This window comes from Bos grunniens, chromosome 15 (genome assembly GCF_055505025.1).
Source record: "Bos grunniens cultivar Pamir isolate PY7600 chromosome 15, Bosgru_T2T1.0, whole genome shotgun sequence".
Lineage (NCBI taxonomy): Eukaryota > Metazoa > Chordata > Mammalia > Artiodactyla > Bovidae > Bos > Bos grunniens.
Genome location: NC_141179.1, coordinates 22191934 through 22210385, shown reverse-complemented (window position 1 = coordinate 22210385; position 18452 = coordinate 22191934). Strand labels below are relative to the sequence as shown.

The following is an 18452-nucleotide window of genomic DNA, read 5'->3' as shown; positions in this document are numbered from 1 at the left end:
GTTTAAATGGATAATGACCAGCACTGATGATGCCAGGCCTCCCCACTGCCTACTGTCCCAGCGTGGTGACTATGGACCATGCTCACAGTCCCCAGTTCCTCCTGAGGGAGGAGGAGATGCCTGGTTGGAGGCTCCCAAAGCTCCGTGGTCAGTGCGGGATGGGTTGGCTCACGGGACAGAGATGCAGGGAAAAGCAGCAGGAGCAGGGTGTTAGGGTTTGGAGAAATCCTGGGGGCTGGCCTGGGGCAGACCTTTCCATAGGATATAATCATAGACGATGACGGAGGAAGGAAAAGTGGAGAAAGATGTAGAGGCGTAAAATCTATGGAATAGTCCTTTTCATATCACTTAGCCTAGAAGACCAGTATTTCCATTCTCTGTTCTTTCATTCATACAAAACCCTGAGGTTTCAGGACAGCCCTAACTCGGAAGTGTTCCGCCTGACAGCTCCATCTTACCTGCCTTGTCGGGTCACTTGTCCTAACTCTCGATTAGGAAAACACAGCCATTGGTCAAATCCCTCTGCCTTCAGCCTCACCTTTGGTTGGGGCTTCTTGCTGGGGGCTTGTCAGGGAGCAGGAGAGGAGCGTGCTACTGCCTTGGGCTGCCTCCCTGAAAACCTGTGTGTCTTCAGCCTGATGCTGTGGTGGGGTGGGGGAAGTCCCCAAAGCATGTACCTTGTGGTGGGACTCCTCTGTCATGCTGTATCCATTTTCCATTAAGCCAACTCAGGAAGGTGCAGGGAGCCAACCCCTATGCAGAAAGTTAGAGAAACTAGCTGCCTGCTCTCAGGACCTGTGCATCTGACCCCTGTGTCTGTGGAGTAGCCTCGACTTCTGGGTGGCATTGGATTTGGGGTCCTGGAGCTGCCAGGATAACTCCTCTGAAGACTCCCCTTGGACCTCCCCTCAGACACAGTTACCAAACATGTTTTTCATCTTTATTAATCGGCTCCTCTTCTCACGTTTCTCAGGTCACAGCTGCATTGTTATCTGATGGGCTCAGTGCCAGCTCCATGAAGCCTGACAGTTACAAAGGGTGGATTAGCAGCAAAAGAATATTTATTAGAAAAAAAAAAACCCTCTTTTTATTCTTCGGTCCTTTTATGTGGAGTTTGCCATATATTGCCTGGGTGAAATAGAAACAGCCCTCTGTTAACTGTGAGCAGAGGTCCCATATCTGGGCTATTGGCGATGCTGGGTGAGTGGTGATGGTTCTCCTTGCCAGCTGTGGAGGACCCTTCTCAGCCACTCCTGGAGAATCTTGCTCAATATCACAGCCCAGAGACATCTACAGAGTGAATGACTTTCTCCAGAAAGAGGAGCATCCTCTTGTGAATGGGTCTCATTTCTCCCCCTAATCTCCAGAGCCGGGGATGAGTAGATTGTTTAATAATTATTTTTCAATTTAGTAGCTCCATTTTTCTGGGATTTGTTGAATGGTATTATGGGAGAAAACAGATGTTCCAGTAAAAAACAAATTGAGGCAGCAGTGATTTTTTTTACCCACTTACGGAGAGACCCTGCCTCGCAGGGAATTCTAGCTCTCCAAGGAAGATTTTAATTTTGATTTTGAGACTCTGATGGTGGGATTGCAAGTCAGAGGTGTTTGCATCTGGCTGCTGCAAGACTGAGAAGTGTCGTGATTGGGCCCCAGAGTCCCTGTGATGTCTCAGAGAACATGCTCTGTCAGGGCACACGCATTTTGAGTAAATTCTCCAGAGATGTCCACTTTCTCACCCCAGCCTGGGAGCTGCCGTATGGTACCTGGCTGGGCCTGCCTGCTTCTGATGTAGTGTGACACTGGGGGGAGGTAAGAGGCACTGACTTTCTAATGCCAGTGGTGTCATTGTCTAGAATCCGGGCCAACCTGGGCTCTGGGAGTCATGGGGAAACAGACAAGTCAGGATCTCTGGACCAGGAGTTGGGTTCTGGAGTGTGGAAGGAGAATCACTGTCAGAGGAGAAACCAAGAAAGGTATTTGAGCTACGAGGGACACTGGAAGTGAAGACCCCAAATCGTGCCTCCACCAACATCCAAAGTCCCTTCTATATCCCCACTTCATTTCTCACACATATTCTACTGTGTTCTCTGTTGCGTGGTCTCCTGGGGGGCACCACAAAGAGAAGTGTCTTTTTATTTTTTTTTTAATTTGAAGAATCTTTGGTTTACAGAATTTTGTTGTTTTCTGTCAAACCTCAACATGAATCAGTCATAGGTATACATATATCCCGTCCCTTTTGAAGCTCCCTCCCATCCTTCACCCCATCCCACCCCTCTAGATTGATACGGAGCCCCTGTTTGAGTGTCCTGAGCCACACAGCAAATTCCGGTTGGCTATCTATTCTATATATGGTAATGTAAGTTTCCATGTTACTCTTTCCATACATTGCACCCTCTACTCCCCTCTCCCCATGTCCGTAAGTCTATTCTCTATGTCTGTTTCTCCATTGCTGCCCTGTAAATAAGTTCTTCAGTACCATTCTTCTAGATTCTGTATATATGTGTTAGAAGATGAATATTATCTTTCTCTTTCTGACTCACTTCCCTCTGTATAATAGGTTCTAGGTTCATCCACCTCAGCAGAACTGACTCAAATGCATTCCTTTTAATGGCTGAGTAATATTCCATTGTGTATATGTACCACAACCTCTTTATCCATTCATCTGCTGGTGGACATCTAGGTTGCTTCCATGTTCTAGCTATTGTAAATTGTGCTGCAATGAACAGTGAGATACATGTGTCTCTTTCAATTTTGGTTTCCTCAGGGTATATGCCTAGGAGTGGGATTGCTGGGTCATATGGTGGTCTTATTCCTAGTTTTTTAGGGAATCTCCATATGGTCTTCCATAGTGACTATATCAGTTTACATTCCCACCAACAGTGCGAGAGCGTTCCCTTTTCTCCACAGCCTCTCCAGCATTTATTGTTTGTAGACTTTTTGATAATGGCTATTCTGACTGGTGTGAGGTGATATCTCATTGTGGTTTTGATTTGCATTTCTCTAATAATGTACGATGTTAAGCATCTTTTCATGTGTTTGTTAGCCATCTGTATGTCTTCTTTGGAGAAATGTCTGTTTAGGTCTTTCTCCCACTTTTTGATTGGGTTGTTTATTTTTCTGGCATTGAGTTTATGAGCTGCTTGTATATTTTGGAAATTAATCCTTTGTCAGTTGTTTCATTTGCTATTATTTTCTCCCATTCTGAGGGTTGTCTTTTCACCTTGCTTATAGTTTCCTTTGCTGTACAGAAGCTTTTCAGTTTAATCAGGTCCTGCTTGTTTATTTTGTTTTTATTTCTGTTACTCTAGGAGGTGGGTCATAGAGGATCTTGCTTTGGTTTATGTCATTGAGTGTTCTATGTTTTCCTCTAAGAGTTTTATAGTTTCTAGTGTTACATTTAGGTCTTTAATCCATTTTGAGTTTATCTTTGTGTATGGTGTTAGGAAGTGTTCTAATTTCATTCTTTTACATGTAGCTGTCCAGTTTTCCCAGCACCATTTTTTGGAGAGGCTGTCTTTGCCCCATTGCATATTCTTGCCCCATTGCATATTCTTGGCTCCTTTATAAAAAATAAGGTATCTATAGGTGCATGAAATTAAAAGATGTTTATTCCTTGGAAGGAAAGTTATGACCAACCTAGATAGCATATTCAAAAGCAGAGACATTACTTTGCCAACAAAGGTCCGTCTAGTCAAGCCTATGGTTTTTCCAGTGGTCATGTATGGATGTGAGAGTTGGACTGTGAAGAAAGCTTTGCGCTGAAGAATTGATGCTTTTGAACTATGGTGTTGGAGAAGACTCTTGAGAGTTCCTTGGACTGCAAGGAGATCCAGCCAGTCCATCCTAAAGGAGATGAGTCCTGGGTGTTCATTGGAAGGACTGATGCTGAAGCTGAAACTCCAATACTTTGGCCACCTCATGCGAAGAGTTGACTCATTGGAAAAGACTCTGATGCTGGGAGGGATTGGGGGCAGGAGAAGGGGACAACAGAGGATAAGATGGCTGAATGGCATCACCGACTCTATGGCCATGAGTTTGAGTGAACTCTTGGAGTTGGTGATGGACAGGGAGGCCTGGCATGCTGTGATTTATGGGGTCGCAAAGAGTCAGACATGACTGAGCAACTGAACTGAACTGAACTGGATAGGTGCATGAGTTTATTTCTGGGCTTTCTATGAGAAGTGTTTTTCTAAAGAGCTTTGGAAGCATCAAGAGAAAACAGTAGGTGCTGGGGTCTTGAGGAGATGTAACCGCTCAATATCTAGTCCTCCTTTACCAATTTTTTTTTTCATTTACATTCCTTTCCTGCTAGCAATCCTCCCCTTTCTCATTTTAAATTGAAATATAGTTGATTTACAATGTTGTGTTAGTTTCTGGTGTATAGAAAAGTGATTGTTATACCTCGCGCTCTCTCTCTCTCTATATATATGTATATAATATTATTTTTCATATTCCTTTATTTTTCTTCTTATTGCACTAGTCTTGGTCATAATCTCTCATCTAGGTTACTACAATAGCTTTCTAACTGGACTTTCAACTTTTTCCTCTTTTCTAAAAAAATTATTTACTTATTTATGGCTGTGCAGTAGTATTTTGGCCACCTGATGTGAAGAGCCAACTCATTGGAAAAGACCCCAATGCTGGGAAAGATTGAGAGCAAGAGGAGAAGGGGGCAACAGATGGTTGGATGGCACCACTGACTCAATGGACATGAGTTTGAGCAAACTCCGGGAGATAGTGAAGGACAGGGTAGGCTGGCGCGCGTCAGTCCATGGGGTCACAAGGAGTCGGACGTGACTTACTAACTGAGCAGTGTCTGTGCTGCATCTTCATTACTTTGCGTGGGCTTTCTCTAGCTGCGGCGAGTGGGGGGCTACTCTTGCTTGTGGTGCGCGGGCTTCTCTTTGCGGTGGCTTCTCTTGTGGAGCACAGGCTCCAGGCGTGCGGGCTTCAGTAGTTGTGGTTGTGGGCTTAGTTGCTCTGCGGCATGTAATCTTCCTGGGGATCAAACCCACGTCCCTTACATTGGCAGGAGGATTCCTATCTACTGTGTTACTAGGGAAGTCCCACTTTTCTCCTCTTCTTAAATTTACCTTTTAATCTGGGCCCAGATTAATCTTCCAAAAGTCTCTAATCATTAAAGACTGTCACTAACCCCCCAGAACCAACCCCCAAATCTCCAGTCTACACAGAAGGGCAGGATTGGGGGTTCCACAGTCTTCCTTTTCGGCCTTCTCCTTGGAGGGACTGCCAGCTCCGTGAGCTTAAGGACTCTGTGTGTTTTGTTTTCTGGTGTAGCCCTGTGGTCAGCATGGGACTTGCACACAGCACAGGGCCTGGCCTGCGGCAGGGCTGAGCGGTGCTTGCGAACGACTTCCCCAGTCATGCATGCTGCCGCCTACCAGAGCCTCACTGCCTCCCCGAAACACCCTTCATTTCCCCTTCCTCCGCCGCTGCACATGTTCTCTCAGAATGCATGTCCACCACATATGTTCCATTGCCACCCACTTTTCAAAGTCCAGCCAAACCTTGCCTCTTCCGTGAAGTCTCTGTGCGTCCCCAGGGAGACAAGACCGCCCCTCTCTGAACTGCAGTGGCAGTTTGTCCCCGCCCACAGCACTTGGCATGGTTTACCTTTATTCTCACATCTTGCTCTACTAAGGTTTGAGCTACTTGAGGGTAGGGATTATTATTATTTTTTTTTTAATTCATTCTTTGAAGTACCTGAGACAGTGTCTTTCTTTGAAAAGTACTAGGTAAATCTTATTGAATCAATAAATGAATACCTAGGTGACTGGTAAATCTTTTACTCTTATCTGCAAGCCTGGTTGATTAGTAACCACACAGTCTTACCGCTTTAACGGTGATGAATGACTTTGAGGTCAATTAGCATTCACCTACGCGGCTGCTGCTGGCTTGACTAATCCACTCCCATAAATGTGAACAAATTAGCATTTGTTGTCTTACAGCAAAAATGACATCAAAGTGAATCCCATGCCAAGTTCTGAGGGTGCTGGATTGTATAAACTTGGGCTGCGGATGGGAGACGCCCTGAAGTTTTATCCATGAGGGCCTCTAGCATTCTCCCAGTTGACTGCTCTCCTGGATCCTTCCAAAGACGCATTTCAAGGTCATGGACAGGTCAAGGGAGGTCAATCAAATCCTTGAGACTTTGCTAATTCCCTTTGTCTATCTAGCTTCTCCATTAAGTTTTAAAAAAAATTTATTTATTTTTAATTGAAGCATAATTACTGTATTGTGTTGGTTTCTTCCATACATCAACATGGATCAGCCATTGTTGTTGTTCAGTCACTCAGTCGTGTCTGACTCTTTGTGACCCCATGGACTGCAGCATGCCATGCTTCCCTGTCTTTCACCATCTCCTGGAGCTTGCTCAAACCCATGTCCATTGAGTCAGTGATGCCTTCCAACCATCTCATCCTCTGTTGTCCCCTGCTCCTCTTGCCTGCAATCTTTCCCAGCATCAGGGTCTTTTCTAATGAGTCAGCTCTTTGCAAGCACTAAGTGTATTATTACTCATTTCATGGACATCAACAGGTCCCTTAGATATTGTGGGCTTGTGTTTAGCTGCCTGTGGCATGAGAGATGGGCAAAGTGTCTAAGGATTCCCTTGGGGAGGGTAGGCCAGCCCTCTGGGTGGCAGTCTGTGTGGGTACTTGATTGAATCAGCTGGCACACACGATTCTTTGGGCTTGGTGCAGTGAGGACCCTGGAACACGTTCCACCAGTCTGGCCCAGTGCTAGGTTAAGGGCCTGTCCTGGGTGTCATTTCAAGTTCTTCTGGAAGTTCTGTGCTGTCTGGGGAGCCCTGGCATGGATATAAAGTCTTTGCTTCTCAAGATCTCCTGGATGAAGCTGTGCTCATTTGTGAGCGGTGGACTGAGGGGCAGAACCTAATTTCACAGAAGGATGACTTAGGGGAAGGTGACTCAGCCCACAAGCCTTCCTGGCCCGGCCACCACTGTGAGCTGTCAGCAGGGGGAGCTCTGTCACCGTGGTGCCTGCTTTTGCTGCAGCTGGGGTGAGGGTCTGGGGTGAGCATCTGTCTGGGGTGAGGGTCTGTCCAGGGTGAGGGTCTGTCTGCTTTGAGGGTCTGTCTGGGGTGAGCGTCTGTCTGGGGTAAGGGTCTATCCAGGGTGGGCGTCTGTCCGGGGTGAGGGTCTGTCCAGGGTGAGGATCTGTCTGGGGTGAGGGTCTGTCTGCTTTGAGGGTCTGTCTGGGGTGAGGGTCTGTCTGGGGTGAGCGTCTGTCCAGGGTGAGGGTCTGTCTGCTTTGAGGGTCTGTCTGGGGTGAGTGTCTGTCTGGGGTAAGGGTCTATCCAGGGTGGGCGTCTGTCCGGGGTGAGGGTCTGTCCAGGGTGAGGATCTGTCTGGGGTGAGGGTCTGTCTGCTTTGAGCATCTGTCCGGGGTGAGGGTCTGTCTGCGGTGAACGTCTGTTCGGGGTGAGCGTCTATTCAGTGTGGGCATCTGTCCAGGGTGAGGGTCTGTCTGGTTTGAGGATATGTCTGGGGTGAGTGTCTATCCGGGGTGAGGGTCTGGGGACCTGAGAAGGGGCTTGAGGACTGACCAGTGGAGATTCTTTTCTGCTGAAGAGTCACCATGTCCAGAGTTGGGGCTGAGAAGCCATAGCTGGAAAGGAAGTGGAAATCCACAGTGCCTGGTGCCCTTGGTTGGGAAGATGCTCAGCACACAAAGAAAAAGCATGAATGTCCTGACTTGGGGAGACTTAGGGGGAAAGGAGAGAGGGGTGTAGCTTCATCAGAAGCTGCCACAGCCCCTCCCTACTAGGATTGCCCTTTCTTCCTCACTTGAGCAGGGCTGCCTGTGTGGACCAGCTGTGGTGGGGGCCCAACGTGTGGACCCCAGAGCTCCCGAGTGTTCCCCGTGTGGGAGCCTCAAGCCCATGCTCCCTGAGTGGCCCTCGGGGGTGCCTGCCCTGGCACCAGCCAGTCTGCTGCACCCAGTGGCAGATAGGCTCTAAATGAGAGGGTTTCCAAGTGGTGGTAGTCCTCCTTGACTCAGGCTGACTGTCTTCACTGCACTCAGATGGGGAAGAGGTGAGGAAGGGTCAAAGGAGAAATCCTTCCCTTCCAGGGCTTGTGGTGGCCATGTGAGCACTTAGGGGGCCAGCCGTGTGTGTGCGTGCGCTCAGGACTCCTGTGGTGGAGGGTGGCAGCTCAGACGTCCATCTCCTGCAGGTCTTAGGCACAGATGGGGCTTGTATTTTCCTGCTCTCAGGAGACCTCAGGGCCACTTCGTCTCCATTTTCATGCTAGGTGAAGCCCTGGAAGCTGAGGGCAGGACACGTTTGTTGTGTCCTGCGTACATGTGAGATGCGGCTGTGTGCTGTGGGTCCGGGCTTTGGAGCAGGACGAGCCTGGAAGGTGTGAGAGGCTGAGCCTGGAGCCATTTCTCCCAGGCAGGCAGGAGAGAAGTCCAGTAGAGGTGTGGCCCTGTGGTCTTGTCCAGATCCTCCCAACCCCTACTGGTGACTTCTGAGTCGAATTGTTTATGCCTTAACACTGAGACTGAGACTGATGTTGGGGTGCCGGGGAGGGCTGTTGGCTCAGAGGTGGGGGATGGGTTTGCTAGACACCTTACTGATGGTCCCTGGGACCAGAAGAACATTTCCTGCATCCTTCCTTGGGGTCAGAGAAAAGACTGCCTGACCTGGGGCATCTTTGGAGAATCCTAATGGACAGAGGTATTAGATTCCCTTTGAGTGAACGGAGAAGGAACCAGCTTCCTGTTGGTGATGGAATTTTCAGCGAACCACAGAGCTTCAGAGTTGAAGATGTATTGACTCTTCAGTTTCTGTGCTCTGTGAATCCCGTGAGTTTGGTCTCAATGGTACCTTGAGGAATAGCTGTGATGCGCCGCCAGTCGAGGGCCTTGATGCAGCATTGCTGGCCAAGCCAGCCTCACTTTCTCTTTCTTGCACACGGAGTGGTCTAGACCCTCTGTGGCGCGGGTACCATTTAATATGTGGCCCAGGTGGGAGCCCACAAGGACAGCCTGCCCGTCAGGACATGCAAGTGCAGACTTTGAGTTTAGAAATCCATTGGCTAGCTCTGTTCACTAGAAGCAGAGTAACTCTCTTGAATTGTCCAGGTTAGAGTTTTTGCATCATGATGAACCCATACTCAAGATCAAGCCTCCCTATCTGCATCTACGTTAGGTAAACGGCGAGGGCTGAGGGCTCAGGTCAGCATACCTGGTTACATCATCTCTTTCTGCCCTGAGCTCCTCTATGGCTCCCTACTGCTTCTAGATAAAGATAAAAGTCTTTAGAAAGTCTACAAGGCCCCCACATGGCATACTTTCTGGAGAAAGGTGCTCTTCAGATCTATCTTACATCATTCTCAGGACTCCAGACAGTCAGGATCTCTTAGTTTCGTTTTTTTCCATTTCTTCCCCAACTTTATTGAGATATAATTGACGTAAAACATTGTCTAAATGTAAAGTGTACAATGGGTTTCCCTGGTGACTCCGTGTTAAAGAACCCACCTGCCAAGAAGGAGACACAGGTTCAAGCCCTGGGTTGGGAAGATCCCCTGGAGAAAGAAACAGCAACCCACTCCAGTATTCTTGCCTGGGAAATCCCATGGACAGAGGAGCCTGGTGGGCTACAGTCCATGGGGTCACAAAGAACTGGATATGACTTAGTGACTAAACAATAATAACAAAGTGTACAATGGGTTGATTAGATATACTTGATGTGATATATTGCAAAATGATGACCACCACAGCATTAGCTAACACCTCCATCACGTCACAAAGTTACTGTCATGTGATGAGAACATATAATATTAACTCTCTTAGCAACCTTCAAACTACTATATATAATATACGTATAATGCGGTTCTGTTAAATATAACCATCCTGCTGTACATTAGAGTCCCAGAACTTTTTCATCTTATAACTGAAGTTTGTATCTTTTGACCAGCATCAACATCTCCCCATTTCTTTCACGCCTCAGCCCCCAGTACCCACCATTTAACTATGTTTCTGTGACTTTGACTTTTTTCAGATTTCACATAAAAGTGTGATCACACATTGTCTTCCGCTACCTCACATTTCACTGAGCGTAATGCCATCAAGATCCATCCATGTTGCCACAATTGGTAGGATTTCCTTCTTTCTCATGCTGAATAGTATTCCATTGTGTATATGTCTGCGTCTATCTATCTATACACGTATCTGTCTATACATATATATATACTACATTTTCTTATCCATTCATCTGCTGATAGACACTCAAGTGGTTACCATATCTTGGCTGCTATTGCAATGAATATGGAAGTGCAGCTATTTCTTTGAGGATCTCTTAGTTTCTTGGTTTTGTCATGCTCTTTCCAACCCAAGGCTTTTGCATATGTTACTCTTATTTCCTGGCATGCTCTCCCCTATCCCCAGCCCTCCAGGCTTGGAAGCCTAGGTGTCACTTAGAAAGAAAGCCTTCTTGGACCTCCCAGATTAGATCCTATTATGTGCTCTTAAAACTCCAGTAGCATTTTCCACCGGAGAAGGCAATGGCACCCCACTCCAGTACTCTTGCCTGGAAAATCCCATGGATGGAGGAGCCTGGTAGGCTGCAGTCCATGGGGTTGCTAAGAGTCAGACACGACTGAAGTGACTTCACTTTCACTTTTCCCTTTCGTGCATTGGAGAAGGAAATGGTAACCCACTCCAGGGTTCTTGCCTGGAGAATCCCAGGGACGGCAGAACCTGGTGGGCTGCCGTCTATGGGGTTGCACAGAGTCAGACACGACTGAAGCGACTTAGCAGCAGCAGCAGCAGCAGCCGCAGCATTTTCCACAATCATAAATACTTAGAGTTGTGTGATTATTTTCTCTTCCCCCTGTTACAATTTAAGTTTCATGAGTGTGAGGCCTATGAGTTAATTTTGTTCACCACCCAACATAAATTAGATAGTCAACAAATATCTGTTGAATGAATGAATGAAGAGGGGATAGCTGGGTTGCCTATAGAATCCCTCTCTTCTTGTAGCACACTCACTTATGATCTTAGATTGTGTGGATGATTTTCCACCTTACTACCTGTTGAGGGGGAGAACCACAGCTAAACTAAGTAGCTCTACTTGATGCTCCTGTGATGTTTGAGGCTTGGCTCTTGTGAGATATGATCACTAGTCTCATCTCCTCCTGTTTTATTAATATCTCTTTGCTAAGATAGAGTCCAATCCCTGCCATGCCCCTTGCCTTTTCTCCTCCCTGTTTTTAGCCTTATAACCATTGTGTGAAGAAGGTGGCTTTCTCTAGGCAAAGCCCAGAATGCTATCTGGTCCAGGAAGGATGTTGGCTCTTATCCCCTGAGTTCTAGCTCTAGAGTAGGTTTCTTAGATTGGTCTACGTTGCCTCACAGGAGACCGAGGTGCAGGTCATTTGAACTGCCTGGGATGACATCAGAAGAAGCTTTAATATCTCCTGGAGCAATCAGCATTTGGTTTCTGCAAGTCCCCCAGGACACTGTACCTTGAGACCTTGATCAGGGGCAGCTGAGGAGCCTGCCTCGGAGTGCCCCATCCCCCAGAGAACTAGACTGTGGATTGCTGGCTGAGCTCTGAGCATCCCTAGGCCACCCCAGTTGTCTGCAGTGGGTGTGCTCCACCCAAGCGACTCCCTCACCCGCTTGTCCTTCAGCTCCCCTGCGCTGAGTCAGCAACATGCCCCTGCGGCCATCTTGGTGTTATGCAGTCCAGCTAAGCCAAGTCTGGTTACAATGAGTTGGTTCATCTGGAAGATCACATCCTGTACTCTTTTCCAATATGACATTTAGCCAACTGGCTCCCAACAGTGAAGAGCAACCCTGGGAACGGAGGCTGCTAGGACTCGTGACCTTGCACAAGCCGACAGGCAGGGCGGTGCTGGGGGCAGGGCCGTTCTGCTGCCAGGCCTCCCCGTTTGTTGCATCTTGGTTCCTGTCTAGCAGCCCGTGGCTCTGGCTGGCAGTCAGCAGTCCACCGCTGGTGCTTGCTGGTGGCTTGGCTCTCCTCCATCCAGCCAGGGCATTTGGACCTTTTTCTATGTTCTGCTTGGGAGTTTGGGAAGTGAGCCAGTGGGCCTCCTTAGAAACTGCCTCCATCAATGTCATTTTCCATCCTCATCCTGAGCGAGACATGTTTCTTTATTTTTTCCACATGGACACCTTCTCTTGCCCTTGGCTCAAACCTGAAAACCTCACGTAATATCTATACTGGGGCAAGGGAAGGGACATGTAGGAGGTGGGGGTGGCAAAATTGGGTTCTGTTTGGTCACCTGTACTGGATGAATCTCCAGGCTTCTAAGTCAGCCAAGAGAGGAGGTGATCACAGGCCTACTTGGCTCCTGGATTGATAACCTGTGGCTTTTTTCAGGAATTCTCTGGTGCTTCTGTGAACCCCAGGGCTGACTTCTGTCATGGGCCGAATTGAGTCCCCTCTCACCCTAATTCACATGTTGAAGTTTTAACCACAGAATCTCAGAAAATAATTGTATTTGGTGAGAGAATCTTTTAAAAAGGAAATGAAGGTAAAAATGGAGCTTCCCTGGTGGCTTGGACGGTGAAGCATCCACCTGTAATACAGAAGACTTGGGTTCAATCCCTGGGTTAGAAAGATCCTCTGGAGAAGGGAATGGCTACCCACTTCTGTATTCTTGCCTGGAGAATTTCATGGACAGAGGAGCCTGGTGGGCTACAGTCCATGGGGTCGCCAAGAGTCGGACATGACTGAGTACATGCACACACAAGGTAAGATGAGATCATGTAGATGGACCCTAAACCAGTATGACTAGTGTTTTTATAAAAAGAGGAGATAAGAGGGAATTCCATGGAAGTCCAGTGGTTAGGACTCTACGCTTCCACTGTAGGGGGCCCGGGCTTGGTCCTTGATCAGGGAACTAAGATCCCGAACGCTGAAGGGCACAGCCAAAGGGAAAAAAGAAGAGCTTAGAGAAAAGGCCATGTGAAGACAAAGACAAGAAGGCAGTCATTTGCTAGCCAAGGAGAGAGGCTCTCAAAGAAACCAACTCTACTGACACCTTGGTCTTTAACTTCTAGCTTCCAGAATTGTGAGAAGACACATTTTTGTTGTTTAAACCACCCAGGGTACAGTAGTTTGTTATGGCAGCCCTAGCAAGCAAATACAGCCCCCTGTAGACATAGCAGACAAAGTTTGCAGAAGGGCCAAGCCAAGAGTGCAGCAGGTGAGATGATCTGGTTTGGACCGGCTTCTTCACTGGCTGCCCAGATTGGTGGTAGCCCTCTGGCTTTTCTAGTTCTTTCTTCTTCAGGCAGCTGCCAATCTCATCTTGTTTTGGTTGTTGGCCAAATAGCCACTATTATTGGTGGCTAACAAATAGAACATTTCTCCTCTTGTTTCCTTATGACAACCTAATCATATAAGCTACAGAATCTCAGCATCACAAGCATGTCTGGTCCCGCCCTCTGGAAGCTTGTATTCTGTGGGGGAGAAGGTCATGGTGATCATTTCACTGCAGCATAGTAAGTGCAATGCTAGTGGTCAGCAGAGGGATATGGGACCACAGAGGAAGGCAATCTGAGCCTGCCTGGGGAGGTCCTGGAGGGCTTCTTGGAGGTGATGGCAGAGCTGGAAGTTTGTTACTTCTGTGAAGATAGGAACCTGGTCTTGTTCACCTGCCTTTGCCCGTGGAATCTGACACAGTGCTTTGTATTATAGTGAGTGCTCATCTGGGTTTCCCCAGTGGCTCAGCAGTAAAGAATCCACCTGCCAATGCAGGAGATGCAGGAGACGTGGGATCAATCCCTGGGTTGGGAAGATCCTTGGGAGAAGGAAATAGCAACCCACTCCAGGTTTCTGGCTTGGGAAATCCCCATGGACAGAGGAGCCTGGAGGGCTACGGTCCATGGGGTTGCAAAAAGTCAGACACGACTTAGTGACTCATCAACAACAACAGTAAGTGCTCATCTAGGTTGTTGGGTGAATGACCCTCTTGAAGTGCCTCCCAGCTTTATGAGTCTATGATTTTGCTGTCTTAGAGGCCCACAGCAGTAAGATGGTGGAGGGTGCTACTGGCAGACAGCACGAGGGATGAACAGAGACGGGGTTTGCCATATGCAAAGTCACTTATGAGCAATTAAACTGGGAGGAGGGTGGAGAGCATCATGAGCGTCCTTCCCATCTCGGCGTCTCTGGGAGAATCCTCAGGCGTAACAACAGGAGCCCAGCCAATGCACCTGCCCCACATGCATGATCAGAGGCGATGTCTCCCTCTCCACAAAGCAAGGGCTGGTCAAGCCCCCTTGCAGCTGTTTCCCGTGGAGAGGAAAGCCCCTAAGTTCCCAGGCAGTGTAAACTGCCCGTGTGTTTATACAATATGCCCCATGGCCCGAGAACATGACAACGCCTCAGACGCACAAACTGGCAGCTGGTGCAGCGGGGATTCAGGGTGCTTGGGAGCGAGAAGGAGGGCGTGGGAGACAGGATGCTTGAATGCCAAATCAGCGTGGCTCTCCTCTGGAAAACACCCAAATGGATCTAAAACTGAAGCTCGGAAAATAACAAACACCCAAGCCTTTTGAAACCCAAGTTGTGCCCAGACATCTTTTAAAGCCGAGTGGCTGACCCCCAGACGGTGCGCTGAGAGGGTGGGCACGGACACTGCCCAGCACCCTGGGGGCAGCTTCTGCTCCCTGCCCGAGGTCTGCGGGAGCTTCGCTAAACGCCCACCTGCCTGGCTGTTGCAAGAGGGAGCGGAGAGAGCCCACTGGTGAGAGGGCGGGAGTCAAGGAGGGTTCTCTCTCTCTCCCTGTAGGGGGGTGTGGTGCCTTCAGATGAGCTGTTTTGTTTCACGCTGAGCTGAGCTCACCTGGGCGATGACCTTGTGACAAGAATACCCGGCTGAGTCCAGATCAGCAAAGGGAGGACAGGAAGAGGAAGAGGAAGACAAGCGGAGGCAGCCATGCGGAGCAGTGACTGGCAGAAACCTAGTCACAACTGCTGGTTAGCATCGTCTTTAGTCCTTCAACCAAAGTTGATAAAACTTGGATAAGGGCAAGTCCTTTAGTTAATCTCTCAGTCTCTCAAAATGCTGGTTGAGACCCCAGGGAGCCTAAGACAGGGGCATTGGAGTCCCAAACTCTGTCTGAAATATAAACCCACCCTGAGGCTGCCCTGGGGCTGGAGCCCTTCAAGGCACCGTGTTAGTTCAACATCTTCAAGGGCTCAATGGGACTTGGGAAGTGCTGGGGGACCAGCTGCCTCAAAAATCTATTTTAATAGAATTCACTGGAGGCCCAGTGAGGCTACCGATCTGGGGGAAATCTGTGGTAATAGTAATAAAATTAAAAAGAATGACGATTAGTTACTGAGTGATCTGCTCAGGTGCTGTGTGGGGTGTCACAGCAGCTCATTTAGTCCTGTCGAGACCATTAGGATCCTCTTTCTACATTTGAGAAAATGAGGTTCAGAGAAGTCAAATGACTTTCTCAAGATCACAGATTATGCAGGGGAGCCAGAATGCAAATCCAGGAGCCCTAACCCGAAAGTCTGTGGGTCAGTGTGACCTCCTAGTGGGGAGAGACCTCCTGTCCCTTCAAAGGGTTCCAGGCTGGGAGCAGCCGTGAGTATTAAACTAGAATCAAGGTGTGCTCTGGATCTACCCGAAGGACTCCAAATCATTACGCTCCACTGGCCTGACTGACAACTTCTCGAATCTATTCTTCTGACCTGACCTCAGGAAGCCAGAGTCCCCCCAGGTCTAGGGTATGTATGTCTGGGGACTCCGAGTGAGGAACACACCTTCCCTAGGAGTCAGTGTAATCATATAACCAAGAAGAGGTTAGAGGGAGAGGGCGAGTCAGTTATTTATACCCAGAGGCCAAGAAAGGAGCTGAGGAAGGTCCTATAGACTCAGTGTCTACAATTCCAACCCCCAACCAGGCCACACCTTAAGCTCCTCTCCAGCTTTCCCTTCCCCACACCTCCTGAGCCCTTCTCCCTTAACAGCTAGATGTCTTAGGTTGCCTGGAATGAAAAATATCCTGAAACTTAACAAAGGGAGCTGCCAGATTCTATCATACTTCCAACCTCTGGGCCTCTGGTTCCTCTACCTGGTGCCCCTACCTCCACCCACTACCCCCCAACTCCAACCCCCAGACATCCACTCCTTCCAGCTCTGTGACCAGCTGGACTTCCTTTCTGGAAGCCAGATTCTCTTTCTTGTTTAAAGTGAATGTGTCTTGGGAGGCTACTGGGCTACCCATCTGGGGAGGACATGCCTGGGTCCCACAGGGCAACAAGCCTTAACCCCAGTTCATCCCCTCCTCTTCCTTCCAGGAGATACGTGAGAAATCCCAGTCTCTCCTTCCCCAGCCTGACCTTGGGACATCAGGTCAGGAGGGTGTGATTCTTTTCATTAGTAAATTAAGGGGGAATCTCTAAACCTGTTACCTGTATGCTCCCAAGCCTTCTACCCAGTGCAGCCTCTTGGTCTCTGATTTCTCAGGAAACAGCCTCAAGGTGACAAGTGTTACCAGCTGCTCCCTTGTATGACCAGGGAGAGTAGAGTGGAGAAGGAGAAGCCTTGGAGGAAGGAGGAGTGATCACCTCCTCTGGAGCCGGTGGAGCTCGCTGGGAATTAGCAAACCAGGCACGGGTTGTCCCGAGTCAGGCCGGTTCTGCTCTGTGCCCTGGGCAAGCATCTGAAGGCACCACCTCGGCTTCCCACTGGGTTCTGGAAGAATTAGTCCCTCTCTTTGGACACCTTGCAGCTGGCATGCCAGCTCAGAGCCAAGGCTTTGTGTGCATCACCATGAATTCTTTTAGCTGTCTCTCTTTGTTCTGTCTTTCCAGAGCTGTCTGCTCTCCTCATCCCAGGCCCCCCCAAAGACCCCCACCATTGGTTCCCTTCTGAGTTCTCGTCTCCCCCTCAGCCCTTAGAGCCAGGAAGGCGGCAGCATCTCCCCAGCCCTGGGCTCCAGGCTCCCTCTGCGAGGTAGGAGTTGGCAACCTATGCAAATCAGTTTTGCCTGGAGACCTTCTGAGAAGAAAGGGAAGCTCAGAGACCTTGATCTTCTTGCCCTGTGTTCTGGGAAGCTGCGTTTTTCTTTGCCTCTGCTTTCAAGCGAGCTGGATCTCATCACAGATATTGAAATGGGGTGTGATTCTGAGGAAGCGCCTGAGAAATGGGAACCTGGCTTGCCCGCTGCCTTTGAGGGTCGGTGGGGGGAGAACCACAAGCTCGTCCAGATCTTATCTCTTCAGGAAGGGGCAGGAAAACAACACAGCAAAACAGCTGCCGGCCGAGAACGCCACCCTGTGTCTTCACACCACACACCCACGTGCGGTGAAGTTGCCGTTTCCCATGAAGATGAAAGTGGAGGGTGAGGCCCGCTAGGGATTCCCTGAGCCCCGGATGGGAGGCTCAGCTGGGCGAGGAGAGACCATCCAGCGGTCCACGGGCTCGGACTCAGCACTCGGCACTCAGCACCCATCAGCTCCGCCTGCCTCCTCTCCCTGGAGGGACCTGAGAGAGGCTGGGCTGCTTCTGCTCTCTGGGGTGACGGGGCAGTCCATCGCCCCGCGCTTGTTAAATACCCACGGACTCTGCCAGGGCTCTGGGGAACCCAGTGAAATCCAAGATAGTCTTGGCCCATGGGGAACTTAGGAAAAAAAACCAGTGAGGAGACCAACCGCAGAGAGAGGAAAACTTAAATAACACACAACACACTCACATGCAGAAATAACATGCAGGAGCGGTTACAAGGTGGCACATGACTAATTAGCAAATTAAAGACACGTTCACTCTCGGTTTGCTCCCACACTGACATTTTGTTGAAGAACGGAACACGGGCTGCAGCTAGCTGAGCTGGGGAGGGGGGTGGGTGCCCCGAGTGGGGCAGCAGGTCACGCTACAGCTACCTCCACAGGTCCCCTGTTACCCTGTCGAAGGGAATCGTTTTCCGAAAGGGATTCAGGGCCATGTCTGCCACCCTCTCAGGCGTCAGTAACATCCGCTCGCCTCTGCCCTCACTCTTTCCACTCCTGTGACACCTTCCCTTCCTCCACCATCCACTGCAACACACAGGAACACCCGCCAGCAGCAGCTTCTCTGTGTCTTGGCCTGGCCACTCTTTTCTCAGACCCTAGGATGAATTTCCATCAAATTATTCATAGGAATGCAGACAGAATTTGAATTAAATCGGTTTGGTAACAAATCCCAGCTCTGCATTCATTAGGCATGTGGCTGCGACTGTGGGCCTCAATTTCCTCATCTGTAAAGTGGGTACAAAAATGATATCTTTTTGTATTATTGTTTTGGGGATTGAAAGGGGTTATGAATGTGAAACACTTGGAGTGTGTTCCAAGCCTCTTGCTGTGTGGAAATTCACCAGGCTATGCCAAAGTGGTGTTTCTCAAACCTGCAAGTGCCTTCATCACGGGGGGA

At 49.1% G+C, this 18452-nt stretch overlaps 1 protein-coding gene across 1 annotated transcript in view; it reads right to left on the bottom strand.

Annotated features, from left to right (window-relative positions):
* The window catches only part of LOC147357415 (uncharacterized), a 78322-nt gene extending 60304 nt beyond the window's left edge, over window positions 1-18018 (bottom strand). Inside the window, 4 exon segments of the mRNA XM_086341937.1 lie at window positions 8879-9039; window positions 11884-12075; window positions 14427-14742; window positions 17927-18018. Coding sequence (XP_086198063.1) covers window positions 8879-9039; window positions 11884-12075; window positions 14427-14742; window positions 17927-18018 — 761 coding nt within the window.
* Between the last annotated feature and the right edge of the window lie 434 nt (window positions 18019-18452).